The sequence below is a fragment of the Lithobates pipiens genome, unplaced genomic scaffold (assembly GCF_037356315.1).
Source record: "Lithobates pipiens isolate NorthernLeopardFrog02 unplaced genomic scaffold, aLitPip1_a1.2 Scaffold_19, whole genome shotgun sequence".
Lineage (NCBI taxonomy): Eukaryota > Metazoa > Chordata > Amphibia > Anura > Ranidae > Lithobates > Lithobates pipiens.
This window is the reverse complement of record NW_027507764.1, coordinates 536,408,842-536,421,152: the sequence shown is the minus strand read 5'-3', so window position 1 is coordinate 536,421,152 and position 12,311 is coordinate 536,408,842. Positions and strand designations below refer to the sequence as shown.

General features: G+C 44.7%; 1 protein-coding gene across 1 annotated transcript in view; it reads right to left on the bottom strand.

Moving 5' to 3' along the window:
- PKHD1L1 (PKHD1 like 1) overlaps positions 1 to 12,311 on the bottom strand; it is a 309,471-nt gene that overhangs the window by 294,199 nt on the left and 2,961 nt on the right. Inside the window, exons 2-3 of the mRNA XM_077493225.1 lie at positions 11,940 to 12,023; positions 6,016 to 6,096 (exon numbers count right to left, since the gene is read on the bottom strand). Of these exons, the coding sequence (XP_077349351.1) occupies positions 6,016 to 6,096; positions 11,940 to 11,985 (127 nt within the window). The 5' untranslated portion in view covers positions 11,986 to 12,023. The remainder of the gene's footprint in view (positions 1 to 6,015; positions 6,097 to 11,939; positions 12,024 to 12,311) is intronic.

The window sequence follows — 12,311 nt, the reverse complement described above, 5'->3', positions numbered from 1 at the left end:
TGCAGCATTGCCAAAGTTGAGTTCCACCTGGTAGGCATGTCACAAATCAGGCGGTTTATGGGCAGGTGGAATTCCCGCTGAATTTCAGCCAACTGAGCACTGGCTGTGTATGATCACCTGAAATGGTTACAGACTCTTCTGGCCTGCTTTAGCAGATCCAACCCTGGGTACCTGTTTAAGAAACTCTGCACCACCAAATTTAGGACATGTGCCAGGCATGGCACATGTATCATCTTTACCTGTCGAAGGGTGGACAGAAAGTTAGTGCCATTATCGCACACCACCATTCCTGGCTCAATCTGGCATAGCGTGAACCACCTCTGGGCCTGCCCCTGCAGAGCTGAAATAATCTCTCATCCGGTGTAGCCCCTGTCCCCTAGACACACCAGCTGAAGCACTGCATTGCATCTTTTAGCCTGACTCCTAGAATAGTCCCTTGAACGCTTAGGGGGTACTAGTGGTCCATGGGAAAATTCAGCAGAAGAGGGTATGGAGGAGGAGGATGAGGGGATGGAGCTGACAAATCTTGCATAAACACCACCAGCACCAAGTCCTGTACTGCATCCTTCCTAGTTGTCAGCAGGTTTACGCAGTGTGCTGTGAAAAAAATATATCGTCCCTGACCATGCTTGCTGGACTATGTGTCAGCAGTAACATGGACCTTGTGGCTGACTGCCTTGCCCAATGATACCACAACATTGCCTTCCATGTGAATGCACAGAGCTAGAATGGCCTTATGCGAAAAGAAATAGTGACTGGGAAACCTGCCTTTGTGGTACAGCACATTCTGCAAATTCATGGAATGGGGCAGAATCCACCAGATGGAAAGGCAGGAGTTGTGAAGCCAGCAGCTTTGACAAGCTGGAATTTAGATGCTGGGCATGTGGGTGGCAGTGACTGTATTTTTTTATTCGCTGCAGCAGCTGGGGCAGAGAAATTTGTCTACAGCTGGTGGTGTGCTGCTTGCAGGTGTGCTGCAAGGACCTGTGAAACCCTTCACTATACCATCATCCCTGCCTGTGTAGGCTGCTGAAAGGTCATGAGATATAGTGGGGGTCAACCTGAAAGGTGAGGTGGAGAGAGAAGGAGCAGAATTGCATCCCTTTTGTGTGGCTTTCGGTGCTCAACAGGCTGAGTGGTTGGAGGTTAAATGCCTTGTCAAGCATGTGGTACCCAAATGGCAGTTTTTTTTTGCCACACTTGATCTGCTTGAGGCAAAGTTTTCAAACTACAACAGTGTGATCAGCTGCAGTTGGCCGCTTATGTCTCCAGGCAAGGTGAACAATTCTTTTGGATATACTATGCATGGAAATGCAACAACATTTATATGCTTTGCATAAGTATAACTTGTGTTTTTCATCTAAATAGTGAACCATATGCTGTCCTTCTGTGTATCCTGAGCAGAAAGCAAAATGCATTGATGCACAAGGCTCACTTAGCTGCTCATTTCTCATGAACACCATTACTGTAATTTGGTGGATTATTACTGTCATTGTCATACATATTTGTGCACATGTGAGTAATTCTTTGGTGGGCCTATTATATTTCCTGTGCTATCTCTGGCTTTCAGTAAAACTTTTTAGGAATGATATCATTAGAGTGAAATCCCTTTCTAGCACATTGATGTCCTGGACACAGTGGAATCTCTTGTGACCTAAACCCAAACTTTCAAGGTGGCACAGTTGCATGTTATGAAGTGGTGGCAACCCATTGAGCTATTTTCAGAACAGTTTGAAGAAAAATATGCACTCATTCATATCATATACATATGTATTCATAACCGCTTGCAACCTGCTGGCCATCATATGACGGCCAAGTGGCATGGGTCTTGTTCGTTGGTGCCAGCCCCACTTTGCACGGCGCATGCGAGCGATCGCGGACGCGCTGCCCATGCATGTCGGTGGTGGCGTGTTCCCGGGAACACTGCTCGTAACCGACGCTGGTAAACAGCCATTGGCCAGCAGCTGTTTACCACGTGATCGGCTGTGATCCTTTCACAGCTGATCACTAAATGTAAACATAGAGCGGTAATGAGATGTTAACGGGTTCTCCTCCTCACACCCTGATCGTGAGAAGGAGATTTCGGTAACATCTCGTTTCTGCCTACAGTGTACACCAATCACACTGATCCCCCCCCCCAATAAAGAGGACCTGTCACCACCCATCAAAGTACCTGTCACCACCCATCAAAGGACCTGTCACAGTTAATCTGAGTACCCGAGTACCTGTCACAGTCCATCTAAGTACCCGAGTACCTGTCACAGTTCACCTGAGAACCTGAGTACCTTTTACAGTTCATCCAAGTACCTGGGTACCTGTCACAGTCCATCTGAGTACCCGAGTACCTGTCACAGTCCATCTGAGAACCAGAGTACCTGAGTACCTGTTACAGTCCATATGAGTACCAGAGTACCCGTGTACCTGTCACAGTCCATATGAGTACCAGAGTATCTGTCACAGTCTATCTGAGTATCTGAGTACCTGCCACAGTCCATCTGAGTATCTGAGCACCTGTCACAGTTCATCTGAGCACCCAAGTACCTGTCACCAAGCCATCAGAGTACCCGAATATCTGTCACCAGGCCATTAGAGTACCCGAGTACCTGTTACCAGCCTATCAGAGTATCCAAACTATCTGTCTGCAGCTCATCAAGTTACCCGAGTACCTACCTGCAGCCCATCAGAGTACCTGAGTAACTATCTGCAGCCCATGCCTCATAGAATTTACATTGTGGTGTTTTCTTTCCAAAATGGGGTGATTTTGTGGGTAATTCCACTGTCCTGGTGCTCAAGGACCTTCAAAAGTGTGATAGGTAGGAATGAAATGAGATGTGTAATTTATGCTCCTAGAACACCTAAAGGTACTACTTCAATGTTGGGCCTCTGTATGTGGCCAGGCTATGTAAAAGTCTCACACATGTGGTATTACCATACTCAGAAAGAGTAGCAGAATGTATTTGGGGTGTCATTTTTGCTATATATATGCTATGTGTTAGAAATATCTTATAAATTGAAAACTTTGTGTAAAAAAAAATGCGTTTTCATTTTTTTTACACATTTTGTGAAAACGTCAGGAAAAAATTAACCAATTAAAAGACTCATTATACCTCATAGATTATACTTTGGGGTGTTTGCTTTCCAAAATGGGGTCATTTTGTGGGAAATTCAATTGTTCTGGTGCTCCAGGGCCTTCAAAATTGTAATAAGTGGTTGAGAAATTAGATGTGTGTGTTATTTATGCTCGTAGAACGCCTGAAGGTGCTACTTCAATGTTGGGCCTTTGTATGTGGCCATGCTGTGTAAAAGTCTCACAGATGTGGTTTCGCCATACTTGGGAAGAGTAGCAGAATATATTTTGGGGTGTATTTTGTTGTATGCATGTGTGTGAGAAGTAACCTGATAATATGACAATTTTGTAAAAAAAAAAAAAAAAAATCGTCAATACAATACAACTCACCATGCTACTTACTTAATACCTTGGAATGTCTACTTTCTAAAAAGGGGTCATTTAGGGGGTATTTGTACTTTCCTGACTTGTTAGTGTCTCAAGAATTGAGATACTCCTGATGTACTGAAGGCCTGATCAGATGTGATCAATTTTCAGTGATTGGCACCATAGTTTATAGACACTATAACTTTCACAAAGACCAAATAAAATACACTAATTTGGGTTATTTTTACTAAAGCTACGTAACAGTATAAATTTTGGCCAAATTTTATGAAGAAAAATTACTTATTTGCAGAATTTTATGACAGAAACAAAGAAAAGGGCATCTTTTTCACAAAATTTACGGTCTTTTTTTATTTATAGCACAAAAAATTAAAAAAACACTAGTGATTAAATACCACCAAAAGAAATCTCCATTTGTGTGAAAAAAAGGACGCAAATTGTGTGTGAGAGCACTGAAGGCTGAAAATTGGTCTGGGCAGAAAGGGGGTGTAAGTGCCCTGTATCAAGGTGGATAATGTTTTAATTTAGTCCTACTCTTAGTTACCTTTGAACAAACTCTCACTTCAGGATTGTGTTGTCAATATTATTAAGGTTATGTAATTATTAGTGTAGTGCTACCTCCTAAAGGGCCACTGAATTTTTGGGGCCCCCTATTCTTGCACAGCCAGGCATCTCACATTTTCCAACTTCCACGCAGAGACAGTAACCAGTCCATGGTCTTGTTTATTGTTGTTGTTTTATCAAGGGAAAACAACTTGGATGGGGAAGAGGGATTATGGGATGCCCAACTTGAACTTGGTAGAGGACACACTTCTTTCTCTATGTACACAAAAAATTATCCCAGACTGCACCCCATCTGGAGTTATATCAGTCTCTTATGGATCAGTAACAAAGCTCCTCTTTTAGGAGCTTTATGCTCCCTTGTTGAAACTCTCAAATTCCCAACACTTGCAGGGGCTCTATGTCCCCTTGATGAAACTCACAAAGGCCCAACGCTTGCAGAAAACACCAGCCCACCTGGCTGCCTTGAAATTATCCCAGAGATAGGGATTTAGGGTTAGCTGTGACACTGTCCCAACGAAGGCTTGCTAAATTTTGCATCTGGCAGCCTTTACCCTTGTAGGCCCTGGAGGTGTAGAGGTACTCACACTGATTTTGGAATCCTGCTGCCTTGGATAAAACTGCTGTTCAGGCCTTCCGCTGTACAGGTCTTCCCATGCTAGACAGGGTCTCTCCTGGATGAGACTGAAGCGTTGTGAAGATCTCTCTCTCCAGATATTTCTCCTTACTTCCTCAGCTCCAGCCTAGAGGCAGAGCCCCCCAGCCCTGGTGTCTCCTTAGGCCTCACAATCCTCAGCTCAGCACTCCATCTTCCACCCGACAACAACCCCAACTGGCCATGTTCTTCAATATTTATGGATCCATCTTATCACCCTGGCAGGCCTCCTGCCTTTGGATTGGGTAAACTCCCATAAATATTCAAATCCCTGCCTCTATACCTCGCCCACTAGTTTCTAGAAGTTTCCAAGTTACTAACCAAACTATACACTAGAGGGTGCTACATACATATTGCATAAAAAGGAGTGTGCAGATTTGTGTAGAACATAATCTACTCCTATTAATCAGCATGTTTGATTCTTTCTAGAGAGAATAGCATTTATTGAATCCTAGAACAAATGACAAAGTCGAACAAAATAATACATACACATATATATATATATGCTCCACCCATCCAGCATATGTGCCTGATTTATAATATGTAATACTTCATATTCCCATCGGAACACGTTCCTGGATAAGCTCTCAAAGTTTGGGTGCTGCAGCAAAAGAGCAACTGGATACCGGTTCAAGTCACAAAGTAGATATTTGCCAGCACACCATGGTCAACAAAAGTGGTGCCAAAAATTGATTATTTATTGCATGATCACAACACAAGGGGAGTGCAACGTTTCGGAGTCACGCAGGACCCCTTCATCAGGCATGTGATGTCATCACACACCTGACGAAGGGGTCCTGCATGATTCTGAAACGTTGCACTCTCCTTGTGTTGTGATCATGCAATAAATGATCTATTTGGACACCACTTTTGCTGAACCATGGTGTGCTGGCAAATATCTACTTTGTGATCTATAATATCCACCCAGGTGTATGTTATGAATGCAGTAATGTATATTATATCTTTGACCCTTCCTTCCATTAGAATCTATTTTTAGCAGTCAAATCTTCTCTTTAAAATACAGAGTAATATCAGCAACTAAAGCTGGAGGGGTTTCTGATTGGTGGTTCAACACTTTTGATCCTATTAAACAAAATGAAAGGACCCCCTACCCTACCTTACAACAATTTAAGCCAGCTGTGGTTTTTACAACCGTTGTTTTGTTTTTACTATGTGAATTCTACGCAGAAAGGGCACACATTAGGACCCCTTTTACATTGAGAAACAATCAAAAATCTGCAGCAATATCTGTTTTGTTTTTTTACCTTGTTCAATACCCCAACTTCATAACCAAGCTCTGGCCATAAAAAGCTATGTCCCAGTGGCAAATCATTTTTCCCATACCCACCTTGCCCCATGATGGTAAGCCTTGTTGCTCCATTCAGACTGCCATAATTTGGCATGACTTGAGAGACCATCGGTTCTCCATCTGTAAAGGAGGAAGGGAAACATGTCAAAGTTCTATAGATCCTGCATTATGCACATACTTCTCACACTGGGCGTCATTCAGGAGAACAAACACAATGAAAGTCAGTTCATGTTATTTTTACCTGGTGTGTTATTCTAATACATTGTGCATTTGAATTTGTAAATCTGCAATTCACTAGAAAAACGTATAATTTGTAAATCTGCAATTCACTATAAAAACGTAAAACCTAGGATTTATGTAGTGCTGCAGAATACAATTATCATTTTATTGTCTTGCATGTAGAGATGGCCTTGCGGTTTGCCCGGCGGTCGGTTCGTGGCGAACTTTACTCGTTCGCGATTTGCCAAACCGGCGTACAGTACCCAGATCAGCCCAAGGAGGAGGTTGGTCCCTGGTGGTGCTGCCTACTCCGAGATCTCTAATTATAGCGGTGGGGAAGGTGACGTCGATGATGACGTGTCACGTGGGTGCCCACAAGAGAGGAAGAAGAGGGGAGTTCAGAGGGAGATATGGACCAGTAGATAGGGAGGAGAAGCAGGCGGAACTTACATTGCACAGGAGGGACAAGTCAGACTGCTAATGTATCAGGAGCGAGACATCAACCATGTACGGTCACATCTGGTGCTCCCAGGACGCCGGCACATGGCTCCGCAGTGTGGGCTTTTTTTAACATGTCCGCTGCTGACAATAGTGTTGCCATCTGCAGCCTTTGCAGTCAACGCATAAGTCGCGGTAAGCCCAACACTCCCCTAGGGATGACTGCCTTAAGAAGGCACATGAGCTGCCATCACCAAGCCCAGTGGGAGCAACGAAAACCACAAAGCCACACTCCAGGCTCTCACCGTCCAGCCTCGTCTTCTACGTCTCCTTATCCTCTCTGCTCACAATTGTCCTCCACTCCACCTTCCATCATGCCGCCCTCATGTTTTTCTGGAAAAAGGCAGGCTTCCATGGGCCAAATGTTCGAGCGTAAAAAAAAATGATGTCGCCGCATAACCCTCTTGCCCAACAGTTGACCGCTGGCTTGTCAGAACTGATAGCCCGCCAACTACTGCCATATAAACTGGTGGACTCTGAGGCCTTTTGAGAATTTGTGACCATTGGAACACCACAATGGAAGGTCCCAGGAAGGAAGTATTTCTCACGGAAGGGCATCCCAGAGCTACATGGCCATGTTCAGTGGCAAGTGAATGTATCTCTGGCACACAGTGTCGGTGCCAAGATACATCTGACCACAGACACATGGTCTAGCAAACACGAGCAGGGAAGGTATATAACTTTTACTGCCCACTGGGTGAACCTTCTGACAGCCTTCAAGCATGTAACCCGTGGCACCCTTGTAGATTTGGTTTTACCGCCACGGATTGCAAGCAGGCCTGGTTCTTCTTCTCCTCCTCCTACTCCATCCTCCCTCTCCTCCTCAGCTGACTCCTCCTTTTCTGCTGCTAGCGTCTCTTCCGCTGCGCTGCCCAAGATCCCCAGAACCTATTCGACATGCCAGGTGAGACGTTGCCATGCTGTGCTGCGTCTGTTGTGCCTGGAAACCAAGAGCCACACTGGCCCTGCAGGCCTTTCAGCTTTGCGTTCACAGGCAGATCATTGGCTAACACCACTCAATTTGATAGTTGGTAAAGTGGTGTGTGACAACGGTGCCAATCTGCTTAGCGCATTGAAACAGGGCAAAATTCCACACGTTTCATGCATGGCACACATCTTAAACTTGGTCGTGCAGCAATTCGTTGTCAAATACCCTGGGGTCCAGGACATCTTGCAGCAGGCAAGGAAAATCTCGGCCCATTTCAGAAGATCTTACATGGATCACCTTGCTGTAATTCAGCAGCAAAACAATCTGCCGGTCAGATGTCTTATTTGCGATTGCCCGACGCGATGGAACTCAACCTTCTATATGCTTGATAGGCTACTCCAGCAGAAATGTGCAGTTAACGACTACCTGTATGAACTCTACGGCAGAACAGGTTCTGGGGAGCTTGGTTTTTTTTCACCACGCCAGTGGCTGCCCATGCACGACACATGTGGCCATTTGATGAGATCACCAAACTGGTCAGTCGCAGCCATGGCGCCATCAGTGACATGGTACCTTATGCCTTCTTTATGGAGCGTGCATTGCGTTGTGTCATTGATTAAGCCATGGAGGAGCAGAGCAGTAAGATGAGGAAGTCGCAATGCTGGATGAATTCCCAGGGGGGGCTACTCTATCTGAGACAAGTCAACAACAGAAGTCTGAAGAGGAGTCAGAGGAGGATGGTACCGGGGCGGATGAAGAGGAGCAAGAAGAGCATGCTTTAAACCTTTCTGGGATCCCTGTTGTTGTCTGTGGATGGGTAGAGGAGAACGAGTAGGACGACATTATCCTGGATGATGAGCAGGAGCCAGGCCACCACACCACTTCCAGTTTAGTGCAAATGGGGGCCTTCATGCTCCAGTGTTTTAACAGGGACCCCCGTATAAAAAGCATAAAGGTAAAGGACCAGTACTGGGTGGCAACGTACTTAGACCCCCGGTACAAACACAAAATGGTGGAAATGTTACCACCATCACAGAGGGCTGTCAGAATGGAGCACTTACAGGCCTTACTACGAGAAATGCCGCATTCTGCTTTTGCGTGCGCTGGCAGAGGAGGAATTCCCACTCCCAGAGAAAGAGTTGCGGGTACCAATCTAACAGCGCCTGCAAGAGGGCAGTTTGAAGATGTGTTGGTGACTTCTGATATGAGATCATTCTTTCAGCCGACCCATCGACAGGTCTTATCCGGATCCAGCATCAGGGAATGCCTAGACCGACAGGTGTCCGACTACATCGGGTTAACAGCCCATGTGGACACTCTAAGAAGTGATGAACCCCTGGACTACTGGGTGGGCAGGATTGACCTCTGGCCAGAGCTTGCCCAATTTGCAATGGAACTGTTGGCTTGCCCCTTGTCCAGTGTATTGTCTGAAAGGACATCCAGCGCAGCTGGGGGGATCGTGACCGATTAGCGCACTCACCTAGCTCACGACAGTGTTGACTACCTCACATTTATAAAAATGAATAAGGCATGGATCTCGGAGGAATTCAACACATGTGACCTGTAGACCATGTATATGCATAACTCTATAAACAATTTATTTAATCTAGCACACAGACCTTTTTTCTACCTTTCACTCACTTCCTTGTACAAAAAAAGCACACCGTACTATATGCCCGTACCCTCCTGTTTGAAGTGTCAGTGCTCTCTATCTCGGTGCTGGTGCCAGTGCTCTCTATCTCGGTGCTGGTGTCAGTACTCTCTATCTCTGTGCTTGTGTCAGTGCTCTCTATCTCGGTGCTGGTGTCAGTGCTCTCTATCTGGTTGCTGGTGTCAGTGCTCTCTATCACGGTGCTGGTGTCAGTGCTTAGTCTCTCTCGCGGTGCTGGTTTCAGACAGTGAGGGAGATAGCAGCGGAGAAGCCAATCAGCAGGCAGTGCCAGCACCATGGCTGAGGATCAGCACTGGACTGGCACCTCCGTGGGTGGGGTCACCCGTACATCACTGGGGAAGCCTGGGTTTCTTCTTGCATCAGAGGGGAGCGGGGTCAGGCTGCTGGGATTCCCGCAATGTCTCCGGTGGAGGCAGGATGGATGCGCTGCGCTGGACCATCGAGAAAGATCACCCATCGCTGGACCCCAGAGAAGAGATCAGGCATCGCTGGACCCCGTAGAAGAGATCAGCAATGGCTGGATAGCAAAAATGGATTACCACCGCTGGAATCTTTTTAAAAAATATATTTTTAATAAAGGACTTATCCCAACGGTGTGTGTGTGTTTTTTAACAACTTTTTACGCTTTCTTTGTGAAATGGTGGGGGTACTTTTGTACCCCCTTGCCATTTCAAACAGGGGGGGCGGGATCTGGGGGTCCCCTTGTTAAAGGGGGCTTCCAGATTCTGATAAGCCTCCCGCCCGCAGACCCCCACAACCACCGGCCAGGGTTGTGGGGACGAGGCCCTTGTCCCCATCAACAAGGGTATGGTATGGATTTTTGGGGGGAACTACACTCCATTTTTTTTTTATTTGGCGTGGAGTTCCCCTTAAAATCATACCAGACCTGAAGGGCCTGGTAATTGAATTTGGGGGGAACCCTACGCTTTTTTTTAATCTATCAATGACTTTCAATTACTGTTCTCTGTATTACGGGGAGTCGACAATTCATTATAGCCGTGAGTGCTTTTAAATGACTTTTTTTCCTGCAGAAATTATACTTTGTGCAGGGACAGTTCTAAGCACGGGAAACATGCGACCCTTTATAAGCATACTACACCCTAGGTACGAAATTTAAAGGAATATTACACTTTTATTGTTCCACTTTAAGCATTATTAAAATCACTGCTCCTGAAAAAAATTGGGGCAGGACCCAGGACCCCAAACACTTCTTAGGTCAATAACTTGCATATTAGCCTTTAAAATTAGCACTTTTGATTTTGAATGTTCGAGTCCCATAGACTTTAATAGGGTTCTAAAGTTCACACAAAGTTTAGGTCTGTTCGCAGGTTCTGGTGCAAACCGAACCGGGGGGTGTGCGGCTCATCCTTATGTTCACTGTTGTCTGTGTCCCTGTTGGGGAGATTACCCTCACTATGGGGTTGTGCAAGGAAATGTTCCCATAGCTTAAAGTTGAGCTCCACCCAAAAGGGGGAGCCCTGCTTGTCTGCCTCTTCTCCCCCCTCCACTGCCACATTTGGCTCTTTTTTTGGGGGGGGGGCAGGTACTTGATTTTGACAGGTACCTACTCCCACTTCTGGCTGAGTTTGTCAGGCCGCCCTCCTCCTTCTTCCACAGCCGGCCTATTCTATTTAAGCACGATTCGCATCTGGGCAGTAGGGAACCGGCTAAAGCTATCAGCCATAGCCCCAGTATTTTTTTGCGGCTGGCTTTCTCATGAAAGCATTCCAAGCAGCTCATAATTGCTGTGCACTCCCCCTCCCCCCCACAGCTCACCGGTGTGTCTCGGAAATAATTCTGCAGTGCGACCAACTGGTCACACAGGTGATAAAAGACCAGATCGTCTTTGACTACTTCTATGGCCTTGGAAAACCACATTTTTGTTTTTACAGCAAAAAGATCAAAACATTTTTTGTTTGATCTTTTGCATTTAAAGGTAAATAGAAGCACAGTGTAATAATAAAATATAAAAGATAAAATAAATAAAAATAAAAAATATTGAAAGCGCCCTCATCCCTGCGTGCTCGCACGCTGAAGTGAGCGCATACATAAGTCACACACGCATATGCAAACAGTGTTTGCAACACACGTGTAAGGTATCGCCGCAAAAGTTAAAGGGAGAGCAATAATTCCAGCACTAGACCTCCTCTGTAACTCTAAGTAGGCACATGCAGGCACATGCAGGCACATATCAGGAATATGAAAGGTTGGGGTAACAAATACTTTAAGCATGGTTATAGCATGTGACATAGTGAAAAAGTGACATAGTGACCAAACCCTAATTGACTGATATATATCTCTCTGTTCACTGGTCTGGTGCAGAAATTATTCACTAATAACATTCCTAATCACTGCCTTTGGCAAAAAAATGGTATCTGGAGAAATAGTAATAAAAAAATGTAATAGGTGTAGACATTGTAGTAATAATAATAGTATTATTAGTAGTATTATTATTGTTAATATTATTCATAATAATAATAATAATAACTATTTACAAGTTAATTAAAAATAAAAAACTATTGCAAAAGTATTGTTATTATCTTATATTTTAATTTTCTTTTTATAATATATAATTGAATAATATAACAGCAGTTTTTTCATACTGATTACAGAATGCCACAAAAAAGAGCCATTTTACAAACTTACGTGTATAGTGCATGGTGAGTAAGAGAAGAAACATCACCAGATGCATGGTGCTGCCACTCAGCGCCCACCGCCAGCAGCTGCGGGCTAGAAAAGAAAACCCAAAGCTATCAGATATGGGCAAAATGTCATGCTTAAAACACAGGTTTTAACTCATACAGCCATAGTCCATCCACAAAAATTATGATTACATGTACTTCACTCTCTCTTCTGTACTGAGGACAGAACATTTTAGATGGAAGCTACACTTTAAAATTAGGTATTTTTGGCACTAATTCTTTTTTTAACAACACAATATATACAACTGTGCTTATAGTATTTCCACCACAAAACTCAATTCATTAATGTGTTTTACCACTACTGGCTTGCTCACAA